The following is a 25,871-nucleotide window of genomic DNA, read 5'->3' on the forward strand; positions in this document are numbered from 1 at the left end:
GGAAAAGGTACGTGATATTCTATGCATCAAAAACCCTGAATCAAGCCCAACGGAATTATGACACCACCGAGAAGGAGATGTTGGCGGTTGTCTATTCGTTCGAGAAGTTCAGGCAGTACCTACTGGGATCTAGAGTCATCGTCTATACTGATCATGCGGCGATCAAGTATCTCATTGCGAAGAAGGAGTCAAAGCCCCGACTGATCAGATGGGTGCTGCTTCTACAAGAATTCGACTGGGAGGTAGAAGACAAGAAGGGAGTTGAGAACAAGGTAGCGGACCACTTGAGTAGAATAATACAAGAAGGGAACAGTGAAGATGTAAGGGATCGATTCCCGGAAGAGCATTTATGTGAAGTGATTTTCTCCGCGAAAAAAATCGATTGGGAAGAGGTGATGAGACTTACTGGTCAGGACGCAACAACCAAGGGCAAGGAGAAAGTGGGACAGGAACCCTGGTATGCGGACTTGGCAAACTACTTAGTAACAGGAGAGCTGCCAATGGTGCCAAACGTGACAAAGGCTCAGAGGATGAAGATCAAGAGCGAAGCAAGGTATTATTTCTGGGACGATCCATACTTGTGGAAGGCAGGAGCAGACTAGGTCATTAGAAGACGTGTTCCTGACTGGGAGCAACGGGATGTACTGATGCACTGCCACTCCTTGGCATGTGGAGGACATTTCGGGCCAAGGAAGACTGCCAGGAAGGTGCTAGATAGCGGATTCTACTGGCCAACCCTGAATAGAGATGCCTACGAGTTCTGCAAGGGCTGTGACCGTTGCCAACTGACCGGTGGGATCTCCGCGAGGGATGAAATGCCGCAAGTTCCAGTAATAGTTTGTGAGGTGTTCGACATCTGGGGTATGGACTTCATGGGTCCTTTTCCATCATCTTATGGGAACTCCTACATCTTAGTGGCAGTTGACTACGTGTCAAAATGGATAGAAGCCAAGGCCACAAGCACTTGTGAATCTAAAGAAGTCACCAAGTTCCTCAAGAGTCATATATTCAGCCGATTTGCGATACCAAGGGCAATCATCTCCGATCAAGGGACTCACTTCTCCAACCGAACGGTCGAAGCATTGATGAAGAAGTATGGAGTTCATCACCGCCTATCCAGTCCTTACCACCCTCAAACCAACGGGCAGGCAGAGATCTCAAACAGGGAAATAAAGAGCATTTTAGAGAAGACAGTCCCCCTCCAGAAAAGATTGGAGCACAAGGTTGGAAGATGCTCTGTGGGCATATCGGACAGCCTACAAAACTCTTATAGGGATGTCCCCCTATCGCATCGTCTTTGGGAAGATGTGTCACTTGCCAGTGGGAATTGAACACCGAGCATACTGGGCAGTACAACAAGTTAATATGGATGCTAAGGCTTGTGAAGAGGAAATGAAGCTACAACTACAAGAGCTGGAAGAACTCAGATTGGAGTCGTTCGACTCAGCCATGTGGTATAAAGAGAAAACAAAGATGTGGCACGAAAAAAATCTGAGAACCAAGGATCTCCAAGTTGGTCAGAAAGTACTACTCTTCCAGTCAAGACTGAAGCTAATGCCTGGGAATCTCAAATCCAAATGGGCAGGACCTTACATTATCACTGCATTACGTGCTAATGGAGCGGTCGAGATTTCAGGGAGTATCCCTAACTCTGAACCTTTTGTCGTTAATGGACATAGATTAAAAATATATAGGGAAAATGAAGAGGTGTGTGTAGTGGAAGAAATTCCATTACACTTTAAGAGCGTCTAAATGACCAGTAGGAAAGGGATTTGAAGAAGGAAAAACAACAAAAAGATTTTTCGGATCTTAAATATTAATTCGAAGTTCGTACTGACCACGAGGATACCACTTGGGTGAAACTCTGAATTATATTAAAGAGCCATTTATTTACTTTTTCTACTTCTAGCTAATTGAGAAGAGGGAGTTGAGTAAAGTTTGAATTTTGGGTGTGTTGCAGCTTTGCAGGCGAGTGCAGAGGCTGGGAGGCGCGTGAGGCAAGGACGTGACAAGCAACGTCCAATCGGCTGCCAGCAAGCACAACCGCCTCCCACACGAAGCGTCTCAACCGAGCGACCGCCTACAACCGGTCAAAACCCTCAACTGCCCACCACTCTATAAAACACCCCACCGCCTACTCCCCTTCACTTTACAAACCCTCACCTGCACTCTCTCTCCCACAACCGCAACCCCCACTCCGAAAAACTACCACACACTAAAGAAACCACCGCAAACCACCACCGGTACAGCCATGGCAAAGAGAAAGGCAACCATCGACCGAGCATCTACCACCGGCGGGGCCTCGTCTGAACCCCAGCCAGCAGCCGAATCACGGCCGCCAAGCCCACAAAGATCACAACCACCGCCAACGACACAAATTCCGGCGATGGTTCCTTTAGAAGCACTGGCGGCGTTTCTAAGCCAACAGGACCCCAATAGAGACTGGACAGCAACCCTAGCCGGATTTGGCTTAACCGGAGGAATACCGGCGACATCAAACCCTACCCCAACTACAACCACAGAACAACCACCCACTACCACCCCGAAAACCTCAACTCTGACGTCCGAAAATATTTCCACAAAAATTGCTGCACAATCAGAACCTTCTCCCACATACCAACAAACAGAGCCGCTGGACGTCAGCCCTCTTTCCGCCTATCAAGACCCCAACTGGGGAGAAACAGAAGACAAGGAGAGTGGAGTGAGAGCAAGCGAGAGCAAGAAAGGTGAAGCAAGGGAGATTAGGGCCACTGAAGCAAAAATCGATGCAGCGGAGGAGGAGATAGATCTGAACGAGACGGCCAGGAAGCAAGGGTTAATGACGGGTGAAGAATTTCAAGCGGTTTTGGGCAAAGGGGATCGAATCGTGGTGAACCCTGAAGGGGTGGCTGAAGTAATGGACCTCGCATCCCAGTCAGTAGGAAAGGGGGAAGCAACAAAGAAAGCGGAAAGCTCGGAAGAGGTAGCCCACCAATCAGTAGAGGAGAAGACAGACGAACAACCGAAAAGGGCCGAACACATTGAAGAGGAGAGACAAGAACCAGAAGCACATCAAGAGGAAGCCTCAGTGGTAACTAAACCGAAACCCATAAAGAGGAGGCTAGTGTTGAAAAACGACCCCAAGGCAGAAAGGCAGAAACCCCAAAGAGTGTCACAGAGATGCTTAGGAAAGTGGACGTCCAACAAGGCAGGAGCAAACACAGCAGCGGACGCAGTGGAGGTTTCGAGTGATGACGAGAGGACTACTCCTACAAAACCTAAGGAGGAGCCCTCGAATGCTAGCCAGGAGGACACCCAATTGGCAACAGGGACAGTATCAGCAACGCCGACTGACCAGGAGAAGAATACTGACAAGGTGGCTGAGGGTCTGGACCTCGCATCAGAGTCAGTAGGTCGGGAGGAGGCAACAAGAAGTGATACTAGTGCCCGCATGGTGGCCGAGCCTACCGCACAGGAGGACACTTCAACACGAGCCGACGAGGAAGGAGAGACAATGGATGTCGAAGAGACCAAGTACATTCAAGAAAGGAAGAGATAGGGAAAGCCCCTGTCAAGAAGAAACAAGTCATGAAGAAGCAGCGCACTGCCAATGCAAGCATAGTGATCAGAGAGCCGGAAGAGAAAGAGAGATCAAGCGACACAGACTACACTTCCAGCGAGGATTCTGACTCAGAGAGTGATATCTCTCTGGAAGGAGATGACTATCACGAGCAGCAGCTCCCAGACAACCACCTTGAACTAGTCCACCCTCCGGTAGAAAGGATCGTGTACCGGCGGTGGAGGGTAACGCTCACTGATGAGCTTATGGAGGACATGAAGTACTACGACACCCAAAAGCTTCAAGATGCATTTGACGACAAGGATGACAGTAGCAAGCAAGTCAAGTGCGGAAAGGTACTCCATATACCCTCTTTGGATGAGTTGTCTGTTCGTGATTCATTCCTGGCTAGTATGGAAGCATTGGGTTTTGAATGACTGTTAGAGAATAGGGACCCAGAGATATCTGTGAGATTGGCGAAGGAGTTTTTCACCACGTTTAGGTTCCAACTGACTACGGACCTAGACGAGGTGTCAATCTCTTTTAGGATATTCGGTGGAGAACTATCGATGAGTCTGATAGAGTGGACTGTGCGATTGGGTATGTGTAGCCTGGAGGAGGCTATAGGGCCGGACTGGAGAAGCCGTGAGAGGGGGGTACCGAGGTGACATATAGAATTTGAGCCCCAGGAAGCCTGGGAGGAGTTAACCCACCCCAATGCTGGCCAGTTCGCCTCCACAAAATCCAGATCCACCCACTTCAACAATTCCATGCTACGATTGGTGCAGCTCTACTTAGGCTATAACCTACTGGGACAGAGCAACTCCGCTGCAAGAATGTCCATGACCGAATTGTACTTGGTATGGTGCGCTAAGCATGGAAGGAAACTGCACCTAGGGTTTTGGACAGCCTACCAATGCCATCGATAGCCACCTACCCAGCCCGAAACTTGTCGCTCTGCCACATACTAGGAGCCTTCGTGCGCAACAACATCATCATAACAGAGGCAGAGGACCTGTCTCCAATGTACATGGTCGACGCTCCTGGCCTATTTGATGTACCCTTCTTCGTCCGCACCAACTTGGTATACTACAGAGAAGGAGTACCCCAGTTCTACCCAATGGGAGAAGCCCCCGGGGGAAGGGCACAACAAGGTCAGGAGGTGCAAGCTGCCCAGATCGACCAAGCGCAGAGGCCGAGGCAAGAAAATCTGGAGCGGGCAGTGACTGAGCTGGCTGAGGAGAACAGACAATCGCGGACAGAGATGGCAAAACTGATAACCCTAATGGAAAGCATACTAAAGGAGTTGGCAAGAGCGAAAGCAAGCAGTGAAGCTGGAACAAGCGGACATGGAGGACAGGAAGAAGAACCCACCGGACCTGAGGAAGAAGAAGGTGATGAGCAAGAGGAGGATGATGACAACCAAACCGGACTTACTGAAGAAGAACCAACGGACCCACCTACACAGAACCCTGCCCCAAGAATGAGCAGGAGGAACATCTGACCGAACCACCCCCAACTGACCAGTTAGTTTTCTTTTTAATTTTTAATTTTTTTTCTTTTGTTTATGTTTTCGTACTTTTATTTAATAGGAAGATTTATGTGTTTTGGTTGTATGCAAACCCCATTCATAACACTTAGCCTATTGCATAGTCTAAGTGTGAGAAGTAAATGGTTCGCTACTTCGGTGTATGTATTTTATTATGTTTTTCTTTGTGTTTTGTCGTGGGCATGTTACCTCACACTTAGCCTACTGTGTAGTCTAAGTGTGAGGAGTTTATATGTTTTTATTTCATGTTTGTAAATATATTGCTCTGTTTTGTTTATAAATCTAGGTATATATCTGAAACTCTCCCACTTAGCCTATTGCATAGTCTAAGTGTGAGAAGTTTTTAGATATAATATGTGTTTGTTATAAGTGTGTGTCTGTCATACTAGCCATTCCCAATTTTCAATTCACAGCCCGTATCTGGGGCAGACACTTGTGAAGTGAGAGGGGGGAGCAAATGGCCAGTATGACATGTATATATGTGTTATTTGAGTCAGTGCATGTTAGTTTTTTTTTAGGGTTTGTTAGGTCTAGGAATTATGTGTTATGTTTCATGAATGGGCTTAAAACTCAACTGCCTCGAACTGACGGTGAGGGGAATTGAGGGAGATAAGGCATGCCGGAAAATAGAAACCACCCCCTCCAGTAACCCCTAGTCAGTTAGATGATGCGAGTATGAAGGAAAAACCCATCCCTTAGGTCAGACATGAAAGCCCTCTTAAAAGGTGAGTTAAAGGCCTAAGGTGGAACCACTTTCCACTAAATACTGAAAAAAGAAGAGAGGCTACCACATGATGTCTAGGGTAAGGTGACCGCGTGTAGCAAACCCCGAAGGCAGTAGGAAACCCCCCCATAAAAAAAAAAAAAACCCTACCCTTAGAACCCCATTTTCTAGCCTGACTTATACCCCGAAATAACCCATCAGCCACTGGAACTGTGTGCGTGCAAGGCATGAGGCAAGGAAGCAACTGCCCAGGAGGACATACAAAAGAGACCAACTGAAGAAAAGAAAAGCAAGGAAAGAAGGAGAAAATCGATCTGAGATTTCCAGATCTTAAAAAAAATAGAAGAAGGAATAAGGGTGGCAAAGCCATAGAAAAGGAATTTGAAGAAAATGGTCGCAGATACTTGACCACAAAAAGAGAAAGGAGAAGAAGGAATAAGGGTGGCGAAGCCACAAAGAAGCTACTGACCAGTTGGAAGCCAATGTCAGAAATTGTCCAGCCAAAGATGAAGCCCTAGCCAGAAGCCCGAATGCACACAGTTCTCCCTCATCAAATAAGTAGCTATTGTTGAACCTTAGGGCCTTAGGGACAACTACCCCAAACGCTACAAGCCACTAGCCCCATTACAAGCCTTAAAGACCTTCGGGAGCTGCATGTGAGATCTGAGTCCGAAACATCTGTGGTTAAGCACCGAGAGAAAATGGTCCTACATCCCCTGTGAGGAATGAGTGACTGAGTGAACCCAGTGTTTGGCCTAGGATTGGGTGATCCTGACAAGCGATATACTGACTGGGGAAGAAAAGGGGGTGGCGGAAGTTCAAGGCTGCCTAAGGCCGGATTGCACCTGATCTCGAGGGGAAGGGTGGTTGAAAATATAGCCTGTTCTATGTGTTTAAGTTAACTATATGTGTTATGTGTTTGTGTCGTTATTTTGTTTTCTTTCCTTTTGCGTCAGAGTCTTGAGTCTAGTTAGGTAGAGTCGGTCAGGGGAGTAACCAGGCTCGAATTCGACTTATTTCTTTTTATTTGTCTTCACGCTTGAGGACAAGCATGTGGTAAGTGTGAGCAGTTTGATAAGTCGAATTCTAAGCCTTGGTTACTGGTCAGTATGTCGTGAATTGCATGTATTATCTGCAAAACAGTTGCTTAAGTGTGCAGGATTGAAGGATCCAAGTCAGTAGGTGACGATACGGGTGACGCAAGTGAAAAGGGCGCCAGAAGGGTGCGACATTGACCAGGATGCATGCCGGAGAAAAGGCTCGAGATGGAGAAGGAGGATAGCTGGGATGATCATTGACAAGGGCAAAAAGGTCAAAATGTGGGAGAAGTCTATCCTAAAAGCATGGGCAAGCCTCGCTATAAAAGAAGCCACTTGGAGAGAGAGAAAGAGAGGAAGTTCAGTTCGGGGCTCTCAATTCGCAGTTCGACAATTACACTTAGTAGAATTCTCTCTAGAAGATCCATCCTTCAGCATTATCCCATTTTTCTCGTTCCTCGCCACAGCCATGGTCACTTGACGTCCAGAGTTTCCAGAGAAGTCATCAGCCCATCGTTCCAGCCAGTTATCATAGCAGTGTAGTAGTATCATCGCCCAGAGTGGCACAAACAATCTTAATCGCTTTCTAAAGTTTACTTGTTTTCATCGTTGGTTATTTTGCAAGCACTCATCGCTGTTGCTCTTTTGAACTACTTTGTTATTTTCCAGCAATTGCATTATGAAGTTTCTATTTCGCATGTCCCTTTGGTTCGAGTTTGCTTCATTCTGCCTAGGAAAGTTAGATCTAGTTATTGCTTTTAATTTCTAAGTGTTTTTCTTATCGGGAGTTGTTGATTTGAAGTTGTAGCTAGTTTAATCAAGTTTTCATGCATGAGTCTCTTTTCCGCACCGTGACTACCACCTCGCATGTCAGTCAGCAGAAGTAAATGTGCAGTTTACCGTTTAATTTAAGTTAAAGCATTTTAATCGATGGGTCTTGAGTTTGAGTTTATGAACCTGAAGTTTAGTTATGGTGTTTGAGTTTACATGATTCTTGTCAATACTTGGTGAAGAAGAAAACGTCAAAATCAACTTTATTTGGACCACCTTTACTTTTAAGTTACTTTTGCTTTTGTTCCCTACTTTTCAGATGTACTGCCCAGACCTGTCAGAACGCCCCCAGCCATCAGATATACCATGTTGTCTAATTTTCCTCATTTAGTAACTGTCCATTTTCAATATGTCTCTGATACACCTTGTCCCCTATTTTCACGAACACTCCCACATGTCTGTCATTTTCTCGGCTACTAGTGAGTACTACCTTTATTTCCTGTCTAGGTAAATTCTCAACCAAAGCGTGGTAGCTAACCAAACACCCAGGAAAGTCACCACAGTTATCTAAACGTGTCCATCCTTGTGGGATTCGACCCTTACCTCCACTATACTAACCAGTAGAAGTGGGTTGAGGAAATTTGTTTGAAGCCAGGTCCCGGTTATCGTACCAATGACTCAGCTGGGTCGGGAATCACTTCCTGATCAGTTGGATACTCTAAATTTCACATACGAAAAACTAGGGAAACAAACCGGACTGACAACCTGAAGACCTTCACAGACTGGATCAAAATTTGAAAAAAATTCCGGACCGCAATGAATGATATCGTCCACACATGTCGAGGCCTAAAATAATCAGTCGTGGCAGGATTTATAAACATAGACATAATGTCATGAAGTAGCACTAAAATGGTTCAATGACGTCATGTTATTGGAAAAAAAATTGGAATCGCATCAATGGATTCACGGGTTTGTTGAGGGCAACTCAAAGTGATGGGAACTTTTCAGAAAATTAACACGATCAAACCCGTTAACGAAGAAAAGAACATCATAGCCTTAACTTGGAGTTGAAGAAAGAAAATCATTGAGTATGGAACAATATATGTAGTGAAACCGAGCTAAAAAGAATTTCACTTCTGCCAGAAAGAGCTTGCCACAAACATGGTTACAAAATAAAGGGGTGAACCAAAGTTCCAAGAAGAATATTCCATCCTTTGAAGAAAACAGGTCTGGAGATGTGATCATACCGAAGGTCATAACTACAAACAACTTTAGGAATGAAGTTCAATGACGGAAGCTCATAAAATCAAATATCGTTCTTATGAATTTGAAGAATACTACTTAAGCAAGAGGTCCAAAGTCACAAGGGCAAACACAAATTTCACGCCAAGTGAGTCATGACTCGATATTGGAAAAGAAATAAGGGACATCACTTGCAAATTGTGAGTCAACCAAGGTGTTTAAATAGATAAGGGCTCATGGTTATGCAAAACGTCTCGAAAAGAACTTAGGATCCAAGTAAGTACTGTTGATTTAAAAAAAATCGGTCATTCTAACTACGAAGGTCGCACTCCCTCGCACATTTCTCCCGAAGCCTGATCATGGTAACGTCGTTCTATGAAACCGTGGATTCCAAGTTGAGATTCATCGTATCGTCGAAAATAACTATTTTTGATGGTCACATCTTCAAAGTCTTCTTCTTGCCATGTCACATAGTCTTTTTCGATTGCCATTATACACGTGGTCTTAAGGTGTCATAAACGTCGTCGTATTTGTGGCGCGTCGCCACTTTGGCATGGTATGCAAGACTGCATAGTTTTATTAGATCTTACGTATGATCTCACCAATGTAAGGATACACCAAAGTTCGGAATATACTTATTTTCGTTGGTTCTATCACTCAGGAAGGTGATACTGCAGTTGTCAACCTACAACTAAGTTTTAGCACGTTCAGTCTGGCCTACTCCTTAGGCACTCTATAATTCCAAGCATAACTTGAAGTCTCATACTAGTCATTCCGCGTTTCTACTGTTGATATAAGCACTGTGATCGTGTAGCTAAGGCATGCTAGGTTCAAAAGTCCAGGTCTAAGCATCACAACATTTCAACATAATCTCACGTAATCACATTTGCATTTCACGATTTTCACAAGTTCTCATACACATTCGACATAGCATCATTCGGGAAGCATCGCTTCACATTCACAATATTTCCAACACTTATGGCATGCTTTTCACAAAAATAACACTTTCCACCGAAATTTCTAAGAGCATAAAGTTTCAATCATAGAAATATTCTGTACCTCTTTCTTCGTGGTTGAACGAGACGAGTTGCGGTGTTGAGCCTTCCATATTCAGTTCGTTAGAAACAATGATTTCAAGGACAACTTAAATTTTCGAAAAGACACTTGGGTCCAGAGCGGAAAGAAACTGAGGCTATGATACCAACTGTAACAGCCCGCCCTCCTAGGGTACAATAAATGCGGCGGCTGCTACCCAAACGGACTCTAAAGAAGTAAACATAGGCTAGGGTTTCATTTAAAGAGTTTTGACCAAAGCATTTAAAGGAAACATCAGAGCAATAAAACAACAACTTAACCTAGAAGCTTAAATAAGAAATAAGAAGGTATCATAAATAACGAGCAAAATCTTAAGAGTATGACATGGTTTCCAAGATAGAATCCTCAAGAAAAGCCTAAGGCCTCAAAAGCCAAAGGAAAACAAGTGCAAAGTATCCATAACAACACTAAAGTGTATCAAAAACTCAGCGGAAGACGACCAAGAGAAAAGAGCAGCTATGTATGAAGACACAACCACACTTGAATTCAAATTATCCATCTCAATTAGTTAACAAGCTCAACACCCGCCACCGCTCGTCATCGTTCAACCTGCACATAAGGAAAACACATGCAGGGCTGAGTATTTTGAAATACTCAGTGAACTCGTTGCCAAAACGTTTTATAAGTTATGCCACCCTTACCAAGTGAACTCGAGTTTTAAGCAGTTATAAAAAAAATCACGAGTATCACAAAATATATTTTTCCATAGACTGGCCAGTCAAAATAACTCCCCATTTTTCCTCAACAATTCAACAATCACAATCATTCCATGGTGCGACGAAAGTGTGGCCACACTTTTCGCCCACGAGACCGGCCGACTAGCATGGACAGCTCCCGATCCCCTCGTGTACACAGCCTGGTAGGGTTTGCGGCCCATACTCAGACCCGAATTCGTATAATCATATCCATAGCCCTATAGCCCAATGGAGCGAACTCACAAACTAGGCATCAGACACACAATATCACAATAAAACAGACATAGGCATGGCATAACAGTTAAACCACCCTTATAACACCAATCAATATTTTTTGACAAAATAAAAGAGAGTTTCAAGAGTAAAGCCCACCTCGACTGCTTAGGTTTCAAGTAAGTTCTTTCTCTTGTTATCCGGCTTCGCAACTGAGGTTTCACCTTTTAATCACATAGGCACATATCACAAATTAGGTTTAACACAACTCTTACTCATGCATGTCTCAACACTTTTCCCTTTTCCCATCGATTTATCTTATCATTACTAATCAATCAAGATCAAGTTTATAACACAAGTTCCATTCGCATCTCCAAATCTAGATCTAACATCAACATATGTCACACAATAATATTTAGCCATCAAACACACACTACACAAACACAACACACACACACACATGACACACACACACACACACGCCACACACATGTAACATATTCCCATATCCCCTTTATCCCACTTTCACTCAACCAAGATGCATGAGGGTTCATGAAGACCGATTAATCGGTTAGAAAGAAGAGGAGTTGAGTAGAAACGAAGAAGATGAACATAAAATACCTTGTGAGAAAAACGATCGGTAGGAATTAAGTATTAGACTTGGTTCTTCAAGATTCTTGGATTGAACTTCAATTCCTCTCCAAAAGATGGCAAAATATTGGAGAAGAGAGGAAGAAAATTTTGGGAGAGTGAAGGGGGGAGGGGGGACGAAAATATGGGGGCTAGGGTTTAGGAGTCCTCTAATTTAAAGTGCTCAACAAGATCTTTAGATAATTAAGATAGAATATTTGGTAAGATTTCATTCTCCAAAATTAAATAAATAAATATTGTGGAGTAGGGAAAAAGAAATAACAAAAATAGACTCTAAGGCAATTTTCCATGATTTTTGAAAATTAGGCTACTTAATTAGCCAAGACTTTGTTTTGGTATATTTTACGGAGTAGAATAAAATATCACGGAGCAAAATAAAATTAAGAATTCTCCCAATTAGGGATTGGAAATAGGCGTTTCTATGCCTTTAAAATAAGGCATGAATTTTTTATATTTACTAGAATAAGATATGGCAAGATCTCTTAAGGTATGGAAAGATTTGGTAGAATATTTAAATTCTAGGTATGGAAGGAAATCAAATAAGGAATCAATGTAAGCAAAATATTATTTCCTTCCCAACATAGTGATTTTCGAAAATCACTATTAAATAAGGGGGGTGTTGATTTTCTCATTAAAATAAAGAATAATTGGGTTTTGGATTTAATTTGGATAAATATCCCAAGAATTAAATTAAATCCGGAAAAATAGAATTCCCTCTCCAAAGTCCAAGGGTTCGAATTTCTCAACAATTAGGTGGCTAGTATTTATGGAAATTTTCTCTAATATTCCCACTCACCCTTAATCAAATAATTCACCTCATAATAAACCACATGCCACATCACATTAGACAACAAATTTGACTTTTCAAACTTCCCGGTCAAAGAAACTCATGCAATAAATTCACTTATCAATTAATTCACATCTTCCACGTCATCAATAATAAATTTTAAGGCTCTAAAATTAGGATTCTAAATTTCGAGATGTTACATAGGTAGTGATGGTTTGGAAAACCACTTTAGTAATAAGAAGAATGCATGAACAGTGAACTAGGTAGTAATGTTGTGGTCCCTTTTGAAACCAAAATAAACTATAAGATAATTAGCACTAAACATAAATAGTCACATTTGGTAACATCTCTCTTAGTGTTGATTTCCTATATATATAGAAATATAACAATAGGTTTGCAGGGCTTCAACTCAACTAAAATGAGCATATTTGTGGATCGTGTTCTCCCTGAGTCGTGCAACAACAGCACCCCTAGAGTGAATCCCCCCACCACCGGCGACAGATGGCAGTGCTGCTGCATTGTTACCACGATCATCGTGATAGCAGCAGGGATTATAATTGCTGTAGTCATGTTGCCAGTGTAAACGCCCAAGCTCGGTATGGTGGGAGCCATGTTGACGAGCCTCAGCGTTGGAACGCCGCAGAATCCGTGGCTGCAGGCCAACATAACTTCCAAGTTGGCGGTGAAGAATCCCAACTTCGGTGGCTATGACTACCGCAACACCACCCTCGACTTCTTCTACGAGGGGGCTTTGGTGGGCCAGGTTCCCATCCCCGCCTCCGGGGTTGCCAAAAGATCCACCAAGACGATGATCCTTATCGTGCCCCTTTTCTTGAACGCCGCTAAGCTCTCGGCGGATTTGAGCCAGGGGGTGGTGCGGATCACGAGCTCGGCTGGGATGAGAGGGAGAGTCATCGGCACGGAGAGATCGACTAATTATTTGATATGCGTAATGCAAATTATGACGGCTACGCAGAGCATTGCAAATTTACTCTGCCAATGATTCCGCCACCCAACAACGTATGAATAATTACTCCTAATGTTTGTCGAGCACTGTTATAAGCTCCGTTTGGTTCTTTTCCCGTTGTTTATCGAGCAGTGTTATAAGTTCCTTCATGAGTTTTTCTTCGTTTGGTTCTTTTCCCATATCGTAGTAACTTAACCAAACTAGTAGTTCCCTGTAAAAAGGGAATGATGTATCTTTTCTTTTGCATGCACTACTACCTGAATCTTTCTAACATTTTCTATTTTTCTAGTACTAAATTTTTACTCCCCCTCCCTAAGAATTTTTGTCACCATTTGACCTGAGGAGCTTCTAGCCTTGGGCGGCAGAAATTAACCGAAATAATCAAGTTTCTAGTTGGGCAAATTCATAATCGTATCGCTAAAAAACAATCGAAGTCATGGGATGCATGCATCTTATTTATTTTAATTCCTTGTGTTGATCTATATGTTATTTTTAAATTCTAAAGGTGATATCTCGCAAGTGAGTCCTAACTATTTTATCGATGGGAACGAAATGTTAATATGTTTATCATGCCGTATTTTGGTTTTAACGTGCCTATCTGAAATGGCTTTGCCATGTATTATTTAAATTGAATTCGGATCCTTGTAGGCAGCACACAAACCCTACTTGGATTAGTGTATACCTGTAACATCCCGGATTCTAGAACCCTAAATTTTGAGCCCTAGAATTATTTTTTGATGACGTGGCATCGAGAATGCTTTTATTTCACGAGTTGATATGGTCGATTTGAATTAGGGTTTGCGTTGAAAGTTTGAAAAGTCAAACTATTTAATTTAATGATGTGGCATGTGATATATTAAGATATGAGACTATGTTGCGATTTAATTGTTCATGGGTGAGTGAGAATATTAGAGAAAATTTCCATAAATACTTGTCACCCTAATTCTTATAATTTTCGAACCCTAGACCCCTTGGAGAAAGAATTTCTATTTTTCCGGAATTTATTTAATCCTTGGGATATTTATCCAAATTGAATTCCAAGAGCCAATTATTTCCTTATTTAGAGATGAAAAAATCGAGCCCCTTATTCTTCTAGTGATTTTCGAAAATCACTATTTTTGGGAAGGAAAGAATTATTTTATTTTATTTGGTTCCTTACTTGATTTCCTTCCATACCTAGAATTTAATTATTCTACCAAATCTTTCCATATTTCAAGAGAACCTTACCATACCTTATTTTAGTTAATAGTCAAAAATCCATACCTTATTTATAAGGCATAGTACACGCTTATTTTCAATGCAAGAGGGAGAATTTTTATTCTACTCCATGATATTTTATTCTGCTTGGAAATTATACCAAAAACAAAACCATGGCTAATTACCTAGCCTAATTTTCGAAAATTAGGAGATATTGCCATCTTCTATTTTTGTTAATTCTTCTTCCCTACTTCACCATATTATTTTATTCTAATTATTTATAAGGCAAAAGATCTTACCAAATATTCTATTCTTATTACCTAAAGATCTCATTAGACTCTATAAATAAGAGAAAACCCCAACCCTAGACCCCAAATTTTCGGCCCCCTCACTCACATTCACTCTCTCAATTTTTCTTCTACATTACTCCATTAATCCTTCACCCTTTGAGAAGAAATTGAAGTTTAATCCAAGAACTTTGAAGAATCAAGGCTAATACTTGTTTTCTACCGATTGTTTTTCACTAAAAAGGTATTTTTGATTTAGAGTTATGTTTGTTCTTCTTCTACCTCTTCTTTTCTTCTTCCAACCAATTAATCGGTCTTCTTGAACCCTCATGCATCTTAGTTGAGTGAAAGAGGGATAAAAAGGGATGTGGGAACATGTGTATGTGTGTGTGTGTCGTGAATGTGTGGCGTGTGTGTGTGTGTGTACCGTGTGTGTGTGTGTTGTGGTGTAGTGTAGTGTGTGTTGATAGTTAAATAATATGGTGTGATAAAGATGATCTTGATTAATTAGTAATGATAAGATAAATCGTTGGGAAGAGGGAAAAGTAATGAGACATGCATGAGTAAGAGTAGTATTGAACCTAATTTGTGATATGTGCCTATGTGATTAAAAGGTGAAACTTTGGTTGCGAAGCCGGATAACGGAAAAGCGAAACTACTTGAAAACTAAGCAATCGAGGTGGGCTTTACTCTTAAAATCTCTTTTATTTTTGTCAAAAATATTGATTGGTGTTATAAGGGTGGTTTAACTGTTATGCCATGCCTATGTTTGTTTTAATGTGATATCTGATCTGCTTATACGAATTCGGGTCTGAGTATGGGCCGCAAGCCCTACCAGGCTGTGTACACGATGGGATCGGGAGCCGTCCTTGCTAGTCGGCCGGTCTCGTGGGCGAAAAGTGTGGCCACACTTTCGTCGCACCATGGAATGATTGTTAATTGATGAGAAAATGGGAGGTTATTTTGACTGGCCAGTCTATGAAAATATATTTTGTGATACTCGTGATATTCCTTTTATAACTGCTTAAAACTCGAGTTCACTTGGTAAGGGTGGCATAACTTATAAAATGTTTTGGCAACGAGCTCACTGAGTATTTCAAAATACTCAGCCCTGCATGTGTTTTCCTTATGTGCAGGTTGAATGACGACGAGTGGTGGCGGGTGTTGAGCAGATTAATGAATTAAAAAGGATATGTTGAACTTCAAGCGTAGTTGTGTCTCCATACATAGCTATACTTTCTCTTGGTCGTTTTCCGCTGAATTTTTGATACACTTTAGAATTTCCTTTTGGAATATTTGCATCTTGCCTTCGGTTTGAGGCCTTAGTCTTTTTCTTATGATTTCTTCTTGGATTTTGAGCCGTGCTCTTAAGATATTTTGATTGCCATTTATGATATCTTCATTCCTTCAATCTTCTAGGTTAAGTTGTTGCATTAAATACTCTGATTTTCTTTCAATTCTTTTGGTCAACACTCTTTAAATGAAACCCTAGCCTATATTTACTTCTTTAGAGTCGGTTTTGGGTAGCAGCCGCCGCATTTATTGTACCCTAGGAGGGCGGGCTGTTACATGCCATCTTATGAGTTGGCCGGTCTAGTAACTTGGTTTGTGGCCACATTCCAAGTCATGTATGAGCAGATATGGTAGACGTCTATGGGAAATTGGTTGCGCTGCCGTGATTTTGAACGATGGAATATTTTGGTGCCTCGGGCCTTTCTAAAGCTAAAACCTCGATGATTACTTGAAAATGACATGATAAATTTAATATTTTTTATAACTGTGTTTTCGGCATAAGTCCATTGAGTATTTTATAGTACTCAGCTTTGCATATGTTTTCCATATGTGCAGGTTGAGCGGCGACGGGCTGGGTGGTGTTGAGCTTAAATTAAAGTCTTTGAATCCGAGTGTCGTCATGTCTTCATACATGACGTTACTCTTTCTCTTGAACGCTTCCGCTGAGATAAATACTATTTTTCACGATTATGTTTTGAACCTCATTTACTCTTGGATTATTAACCATGATATCTATTGACCTTGGATTTAAATTGATAAGGAATTACTTTGATTTTTCCTCCGTTATTTGAATATTAAATATATTGGTCAAACTCTTATTTGAAGTTCTAGAATATTTCCATTTCTTAAAGTCCTATAAGTCGCGACCACTCGCATTTATTAACCCTAGAAAGGGTGCTCGTGACAAAATTCGTGCGGGCTTGATCAAAGCGGACATATCAAACTAATGTTGTAGTCGACGATCCTACCATATTTAAGAACGTAAACAGAGTATATTAATTAGCTATGTAACCTCAGTAAATCCGCAGATATTAATGTTAAAAATTATAAAAAGAATTGGTAGTATCTATATATTTTGTGTTTTAGTTTATGTAGCAGCCATGGATGATGGATCCTATACAATGATTTTTGCATTAGGGTGTTGATAACTTCATATTGCATAAATTTGTACGTGCATGCGTTGGCCTAATGACTAGTGAAAGAGGGGAATGGCAGCCATGGGCGACGGGTTAAAAGGGAAAACGAAGTAAGGTGGTGATACCTCTCGAAGGTTTAATTAAAAAAAGCACCACTTACTTTGAGGAAAACCAATCTAATACATGAATGAGTGGCAGAATCTTGTATATAGCTGAAAAAGTGTAAAACTAAATCGTAGTAGTAGTAGTAGTAGTAATAATAATAATAATAATAATAATAATAATAATAATAATAATAATAATAATAATAATAATAATAATAATAATAATAATAATAATAATAATAATAATAATAATAATAAATAATAATAATAATAATAATAATAATAATAATAATAAAAAGTATTCGCACTGAACTCACATTTGGCAACATCCGTACGTTTCCTACACTAGCATGGCTTCAACTGAGCTCAAGAAAACGAAATGGCCAAATCACAAGAAAACGAAATTATTAATAATAATATTTAATTAATATTCTTTCTATCTCATAAAAATATACTACTATCACTTTTGAGATCATGATATTTAATGCATATTTGATAAAGCAAGAGATAAACAAAAGGAAAAAAAAAAGCGATTGAAATATTGTTATTTCTATAGCTACATAGTGTTCCAAATGTTAGTTTCTTAAGAGCTTGTTCTATGGTTTGTAGAAAATTCATATACTGATATACCAGTATATACGAAAATACAAAATGCTCTTTTGAAGATGACGTGAAAAGAAAAAAGGTAAATAAAAGCATCATGAAAAGTTCTGCAACTTGGTTGTTAAAAGGATGTAAAGCTACCTCCATGTGGATTTTTTTCATAACCAGTCGGAAATTGCATGAAATTAAGGGTGTATCAAACTAATATTGTATAGTACTATTAAATAATTGTGTATTATAACTTGAAGATTTAGTGATAATATTACAGGCCAAATATGATATCCACATGTTATAGAAATACAAGTATGTATGTTAGGAGCTCTATACTAGATAGTTTTGAGGATAATGGTCTATATTTATTCATCGATCTTTTTGCATCTAGAATTCATCAAAATTATGATAAAACTATACATTAATTATTTAAAATACAAATTTTTAAGATTTAAATTGAATACTTTTACATGCGGTGCGGTTATTATTTTTCGGTAACTATGATTAGCACAAATTATGATTGTTTTTGTGGGAGTTTGAATATAATATATGGACTATAGCGATTTTTGCATTGGGGTATTAATAATTTCATCAAATTTAAATTAATATGCACGTATAGTTAAGATTCAATAATGTAATAACTCAAGTGTGTGTGCGTGTTGCGTAGCTATAGTAGTAAGAGTGGTTAATGCGGGATGCCAAATGTTTCAAATTGAGTCCACCGTGACCTGCAATGGAGCCGTGGCCGGCGGGTCCACCTCTAAAGCACTGGCCATGCTTCCACACCAGTTTATTAAATAAGTTGAAACAACTTTAATTAGCAAGAACAAGCAGCACTTTAATGATCACTTAATTTCAGGAAAAGCAAATAATTACTGTTGAAAAGTAAAATGCGGAAAATAAAAGACACTAAAAGCTTTAGAGACTACATTGTATTAGGCTTGAATTGTTGTTGATACATGGAGTACATAGGTATTTATAGTACACTAGATATAAATATACCTAGGAACTATACCTATTGGTACTCTACATTATAAATGTTATTCTCTTCCCAACAAGTTGGGACTCCATATTTTCTCATCCCCACATACTTAGGACTTCTCAATTCATCTTTCCAACACTCTCCCTCAAGTTAAGTATCGAATTTTTCGACACTTAACTTGCACGATCTTCATTTTGATAAATAGTTTATACTCGTATTCAGGAGTTCTTTAATTTTTTTTGTTGATAGTTTTAACTCGTGTCAAGGAGCTCTTCAATTTTTTGTTGACAGTTTTAACTCGTGTCAAGGAGCTCTTTTTAGATAGTTTTAGCTCGTATCTAGGAGTCATCTTAGACAGTTTTAGCTCGTATCTAGGAGCCATCTTTGGCAGTTTTAGCTCATGCCGTAGGAGCCATCTTCGACAGTTTTAGCTCATGCCATAAGAGCCATATTTGGCAGTTTTAGCTCGTGCCATTAGGAGCCAACTTCGGCAGTTTTAGCTCGTGCCATAGGAGCCATATTTGGCAGTTTTAGCTCGTGCCATTAGGAGCCTTATTCGGCAGTTTTAGCTCGTGCCATTAGGAGCCATCTTAGACAGTTTTTACTCATGTCCGGGAGCCATTCTGACAGTTTTGACTCATGTCGAGGAGTTAATTCCAGACCATTCTCGGTCCATTCCAGCTCAGAGCATGAGCCAATTTCATTCCCAACTCAAACCATGAGCCAGTTTCATTCACAGCTCAAACCAGTAGTATCCATCCATTTTGCAATCTTAGTTGTTCTCTTCTCCTGCTCGGAGAGTCACGCTTTTGAATTGTAGTATCCCAACATGTTGAAGCTCACCTTCAAACCATCACTAGGAAGCAGGCAACAACCTCTCCAGACCACCGTCCGACCACTGTGAGCTCTTCTCGATGGCCTCTGTCTTCTCCCGTCGGCTTGCTTTGTTCTATCGTCGACCTTAGGTTCTGGAGATTTCTCGACGGCATCTACTCGGTGCAGGACCCACTCTCTTCTCGGCAATTTTCCAGGCGCCATCTTTCATAGGCTGCCTTGTTCTCTCTTTCAGATGAAGGACTCCATTTTTGGATCCGTTCGATCCGCTTCTTTTCCGGACGGCAACACCAGTATCCTTTCTCGGCTCAACTCAATTTGTTGATGAGTTGTTGGTTCAGATACTTCCTCTCCTTCTTGGCCAATTCATCGGCGGCAAGTTTCTCAGCCTCGGCTTTGGTGGCTTTCTCAACTGCCTACCTGGCCTTCTTATTGGGAGACTTGTCAATGACCTTTCATATCTCTCTTCCGATAGGGTACTTTCTTTCCCCCTCCTATGCTGGATAACCTCTTTCATATTTTCCTCTCTTTTGGGTGTGGAGACTCAATCTCTTCCATGACCGCTCCTCTGTAGCCTTCTTTTCCGTCCGTGGCCGATCCTCCGCCAACTCATAGGTGTAAACTTCGGCCAGCCCTTAGTCTTCAGCTTGGCCACCATGGCTCTCCAAGCTTGCTTTCTCGGAGCTTATCCTGTCAGCAACCGCCTCCACAACCCCCTCTTCCAAGTGACAGCCTCTCCCCCTGTGACGGACTCCACTTTAGATGCCGGCACAAGCTGTCTCTCACCGCGGCTCATCTCGGCATCCTTCAAGGCGCCCATCTTTAACCTCTCGATCTCTTCGGCGGGCTGCTCCCTTGGAGCATTTTCCTCCATCCATGGAGGCATTGTTCGGCTGTTTAGTTACTCTCCCCCTTAGACGGATAATTCATGATTCTCTTCGTTCTCTTTCAGTTCTCAAGTTCATTCCAACAGGCTAATCTTCAAATCGAATAGAACAGCCAATACAGTGGCATTGTGAGGTCATCCCCTCTGATTTTCCCATCGCCCTCTGGCCACCTTGGTCGCCTCGACTGTGTACACCGTTTTGGCAGGCTTCTTCTGGTTGGGCTTTGACGATGGCTACTTCGAAGGTTTTACTCCCACCTTGGCCTTCACAACGGATGTGTGGTGACGCCATCTCTCTCCCCCTCGCCGCGAAGACGTTGGCTGCTCCTTCAGTGTCTTCTCCATGATCGAGGAGAGATGACGAGCATGCTGCCATTTTTGTGCTCCAGCCTCCTTCCCAACATGACCGGTATGGCCTTTCCTCCGACCAACTGACAATCAACCGTTGTTGGTTCTCTTCTCTGTAACTATTTCGGCGCTGGTGTAGCTTATGTTCCAGGCGTTTGCTCGATCATCAGTTAGCGCTTCGCCGACCATTATGCGCACAAATCTCCAGCTCTTCAATTTTTCACGGCTGTATGGTTACTTGTGCTGACTCTCTCGGCTGTGTATTTGGGAGGTTTTTGATTTTTTTTTTTATGCTATAGAGACAGGTCGATCCATGCGGAAAAGTAAAATGGGGAAAATAAAAGACACTAAAAGCTTTAGAGACTACATTGTATTAGGCTTGAATTGTTGTTGATACATGGAGTACATAGGTATTTATAGTACACTAGATATAAATATACCTAGAAACTATACCTATTGGAACTCTACATTATAAATGTTATTCTCTTCCCAACAAGTTGGGGACTCCATATTTTCTCTTCCCCACATACTTAGGACTTCTCAATTCATCTTTCCAACAATTACTAACAACAAAAATGCATGAAGAAGCTTCTAATTAGTAGTAGTATGTAGATGTATGAAGAAGCTTCTATTAGTTGCTGCCATTTTCCAAGAAATCAGCAGTTGTTTGTGAAGAAATGGTTGCAGCAGAAATGAAGAGTAAGCCCAAAATCTGCATTTGCTGTGAACAAGGGAAGTGGTCAACAATAGAACTGGTGACAAACTATTATAGTAAGTAGTAATTGTGATGCACTAATTTTAACTGCAAATAATGGTATTTTGGAATTTTTTTTTTAACATGAATTATGTTGTAATTAATATTGTATTGAATTTTTTAACGTGAATTTAATATTTATGGATTTTATTTATTGATAAAAGAAGAATTTTTTAATATCTTAATTATATTAGTAGGAGTATTATTTAAGTTTTTACCAGATATTGGAAATTATGATATTGTTTTCAGAATTAAGGACGCAAACTATCAGAAATTTCTTGAAGAATAAAAGAGCGAACACTTAGAATTAAGACTAGAACATTAGAATTGGTCAGAGCTTCTACTGCAAAAGAAATTTCTTGTTTTGATTGACAATGACAAGTCCACTCTTTTTTAATTAAAATCAAAGACTTAGTAAAGCGTAATTACGTGATCATTTCATTTTTCCAAAGTTGGAATTTTGCATGCTCATATATGTATATATACAAGTGTTGCTTCATCGATCCATTTCCCAAGTAGATACTATTCATTTTTATTAGATTCTAAATACTTTTCCAATGCAGAAACCACTCTTTTATTTGTTGCTTATGCTTTTGTATATGGTATCTCCATGGAACAGTTTCACTGCAAAGGTTGATGTCGGAGTTATTCTTGATCTTCAAACAATTCACGGAAACATGTACAAAACTTGCATTTCTATGGCCATTGAAGAATTCTACTCCAAAAACACTAATTATAGCACTGTGATCGTGCCACATTTCAAGGATTCAAGCGAAGATGTTGTTTCTGCAGCTTCTGCAGGTATATATAAATACTATAACACCTCTTTTCCTTCAATACAAGTTTACATTTCTTGTCAACTTTTTCTGAAAATGCAGCCATTGATCTGCTGAAGAATACTCAAGTAGTGGTGATTTTGGGGCCGCAAACATCCATTCAAGCAGACTTTGTGATAGAAATTGGTGACAAAGTGAAAGTTCCGATAATATCACCAGCAACAAGCCCCTCTCTATTGCCTCACGAATCGCCATACTTCATCAGATCATCATGGAGTTCTGCTTCTCAGGCCAAAGCTGTTGCTGCAGTTGTCAAGAACTTTGGTTGGAGGGAGGTTGTTTTTATCCACGAGGATACAAAATATGGAAGTGGATTAGTACCATTTTTAGGTGAGGAACTGCTAAACCGCAATGCCTTTGTCTCATCCCAAATTGCAGTTTCTCCGTCTGCTAAAAATGATGAGATTCTTCAACAACTGAATGAGCTCAAGAAGAAGCAGGCAAGGCAAGGGTGTTTGTGGTTCACATGCCACCATCTCTTGCATCTCGATTCTTCCAAATGGTGAAAGAAGCTGGAATGATGAGCAAGGGGTACGCGTGGACAGTTGCTGATCCGCTACCTAGTTTATTGGATTCAGAATGTATTGAAGCAATGCAGGGAGTAGTAGGTGTTAAGTCTCATATCCCAAAATCTGATCAAGTTACTAGCTTCGTTAGAAGATGGAGGAAGAGGTTTTATGAGGAGAATCCGGAGATTGAAAGGCCAGATCTGAATGTTTTTGGTTTGTGGGCTTATGAAAGCATAGCTGCTGTAGCAGAATCTGTGGAGCGTGTACGCGCAGATGCATCTCCAAGATTCAAGAAAATGGCGGGAGGCAGCTTAACGGATTTGGAAGCAATAGGGACTTCAAATAGTGGTCCAAAACTTGCTCCATTGATCAAGAATTTACTTTCTAAAGGCTTGAGGGGTGATTGCAATATCAGTGATGGTCAGTTACAACCATCTGAATTTGAGATTGTGAATGTGATTGGCAATCGAGTGAACACTGTCGGATTTGTGACAGAACAGAATGGCATTTCGAAGGATCTTGCCATCATATGGCCCGGTGAAACGACTGATAAGGCTAATTTCATGCATCGGTTATATAGTGAAAAACATTACATTTTGCTGGGTCTAACACGGTTTCTAAGCCAGGTTTGTGACAGAATCGCTAGATCCAGAAGATGCTGAAGGAAACAGTCTAGCGAAGGAATGAAGTAGAAGTGAGCAGAATCTAAGGAAAAAGAAGGCTTGAAGAAGGGAGTCAATAGCTGAGGGCAACAAAGTCTATCTATACCTTGCTGGCCCCCACTTCAACGCCTATAAATAGAGGAGCATGCAACACACAAGATATCACTCTTTTTCGCTCACTCTTAGCTCACACACAACACACACTTGGGAAATGGGAGTTCTGGGGTAGTTTTCGGTTTCAAGGGGTCAATTCTTCAGAAAATTTCAGTCGTAACACCGTCCGTGTGAGGGCGAAGATACTATCTCTTTATTTTCAGTTTCTTTTGCACTCTCTTTTCGTTCGAACTTCACTTTTGGAAGTCGATTTGGTTGTTGATGTTACTGATTATCTATGCACTTTTTCGCTTTCGTTACATTTGTGTTATTTTGTGTTGATCTAAGTTGATCCTGCTGCTGAGAGTTTTTATTTCGGCAAGTTGTATGTTGATCTCTGTTTTTGTTACTTTGGTGCTCGATCTGGAAATTTGGTTGTAGATCTGCGGTGTTATTGTTGATCGGAGGTTGTTGGTTATATCTGAAGTTATGAAATGTTCTTTTTGGCTGGAGTTTGTGTCGGACGGTTGGATCCAGAGTGGATTTAGCGTTTGGATCTGAACAGGGGAAGTCGAGTTATGCATGGATTTTGAGTTTTCTGCTTGCTTTCTGTTTTACTTCGTCTAGCATCCGTAGATCTGTTTAGTTCTTAATTGTTACTCATTAAAATTGTTTAAATCCAGTCTGCTCTGTTCCGATTTCGCTCATGCTGCTTTCTTCTGAGTTTTTTTTTACGCAAATTGGTTGGAGAAGATGATGTCGCTGTTAGTTAGTACCCTAGTTAGTTGTTTTTCCAGCTTTTCGTCCGTACTCTGCTTTTTCAGTTATGGTCCCCACCGTCAGTTTGTTTCCCAGATCTAGGTAATTAGAGTAGTTTCTTAGATCTAGTGATTGTTCGGTTTAGTTTCCGTGCATGCTTTTGTTGTTTCGCCTAGATCTAGCTGTTAGCATAGCAGTTTAAAATCCCAAGTTAAGTTTAATTTCCTCAACCCAAAAAAATGCGTGGCTGTAGCCAACCCAAAAATAATCCCCAAATCCTTGAGCATGATTATTACACATCCATCTCTGTGGGATCGATACCTACTTCCCTGTGCTAGGTTTTAGTAAAGTGGTTGAGGGTTTTTGAAGGAGTGCTCTGTGTGTCCGAAGACCAGGATTTTCCGACGACCAACGAGTTTCTAGACCATGTGATCTAGCGGATTTGCTGGACCTAGGAAACCTGTTATTTTCTTTCTGTGCACACAGTGACTACCCACACACTAGTGTCTCTAGCAGATCTTCAAATGGCGCCGTTGCCAGGGAAGGATGACGTTTATTATTATTGCGTTTAAGGATTTGGTTTAAATATTTTAATTTCTGTTATTTTCTTTCTCCTTGACAGTTTATGAACGCAGGCTTCCATTCTGGAAGTTGGGCGAGCTCATCTGGGTCAGGGAGCGGCCAATACAAGTGGCGAGTCAAGGAATCTACGTCTACCATCACCACCAGATCAGGTTTAAGGACGAAGGGACCCATTTCCGTTCGAATCAGAAAGTGAGAAGGAGTGGAACTCATCAGGAGAAGAGGACCCGAAGTCGTCCACCGAAACAGAGCAATCCGAGACTGAGGAAGAGGAGGACGTGAATATGGCACACATAGTGGACCCCGATCCGGAAATAGGTTCGCTCACCGCGCATCTAGACGGCGAGCCGGCCCATGCCATAGTCTCAAACCCGCGTAGGAGGTTTGGACGAAGGAACGAATGTCCTTACGAATTCCTAAACGAGTTCAGTAAGTTGTGCAGCATTCAAAAGAGACCTAACGAGGCGACTGAGGAGGACTACTATTTACGTGCAATCCCGTTTGCCCTCAAAGGGGAAGCCAATACTTGGTTACTAAGGCTTCCACCAGACTCGATTAACACATGGAAAGATTTCAAGCTAGAATTCTTGGATTATTTTTTCCCTTCCAACAAGACGAATGCCTTGAAGAAGGAGATTCAGGAGTGCAAGCAGGAATATGATGAGTCTCTAAGTTCTTATTGGTCCCGGTTCAAGGGGTTGCTGGATGCTTGTCCGAACCACAGGATGATAGAAGCGGAGACCTAC

The 25,871-nt window shown here is 41.2% G+C and overlaps 3 protein-coding genes across 3 annotated transcripts; all 3 read left to right on the plus strand.

The window, feature by feature from the left end:
* The first annotated feature begins 2,251 nt into the window (after positions 1–2,251).
* LOC125190092 (cell wall protein IFF6-like) lies at positions 2,252–3,538 on the plus strand. The gene has a single exon (XM_048087288.1). The coding sequence runs from the start codon at positions 2,252–2,254 to the stop codon at positions 3,536–3,538; it is 1,287 nt and encodes a 428-aa protein (XP_047943245.1).
* A 916-nt stretch (positions 3,539–4,454) lies between these two features.
* Positions 4,455–5,042, plus strand: LOC125190093 (DNA polymerase epsilon subunit C-like). Its single transcript, XM_048087289.1, has one exon. The coding sequence runs from the start codon at positions 4,455–4,457 to the stop codon at positions 5,040–5,042; it is 588 nt and encodes a 195-aa protein (XP_047943246.1).
* Positions 5,043–12,912: 7,870 nt separating this feature from the next.
* Positions 12,913–13,305, plus strand: LOC125190094 (late embryogenesis abundant protein At1g64065-like). Its single transcript, XM_048087290.1, has one exon. The coding sequence runs from the start codon at positions 12,913–12,915 to the stop codon at positions 13,303–13,305; it is 393 nt and encodes a 130-aa protein (XP_047943247.1).
* The last annotated feature ends 12,566 nt before the right edge of the window (positions 13,306–25,871 follow it).

The sequence above is a fragment of the Salvia hispanica genome, chromosome 5, assembly GCF_023119035.1.
Source record: "Salvia hispanica cultivar TCC Black 2014 chromosome 5, UniMelb_Shisp_WGS_1.0, whole genome shotgun sequence".
Taxonomy (NCBI): domain Eukaryota; kingdom Viridiplantae; phylum Streptophyta; class Magnoliopsida; order Lamiales; family Lamiaceae; genus Salvia; species Salvia hispanica.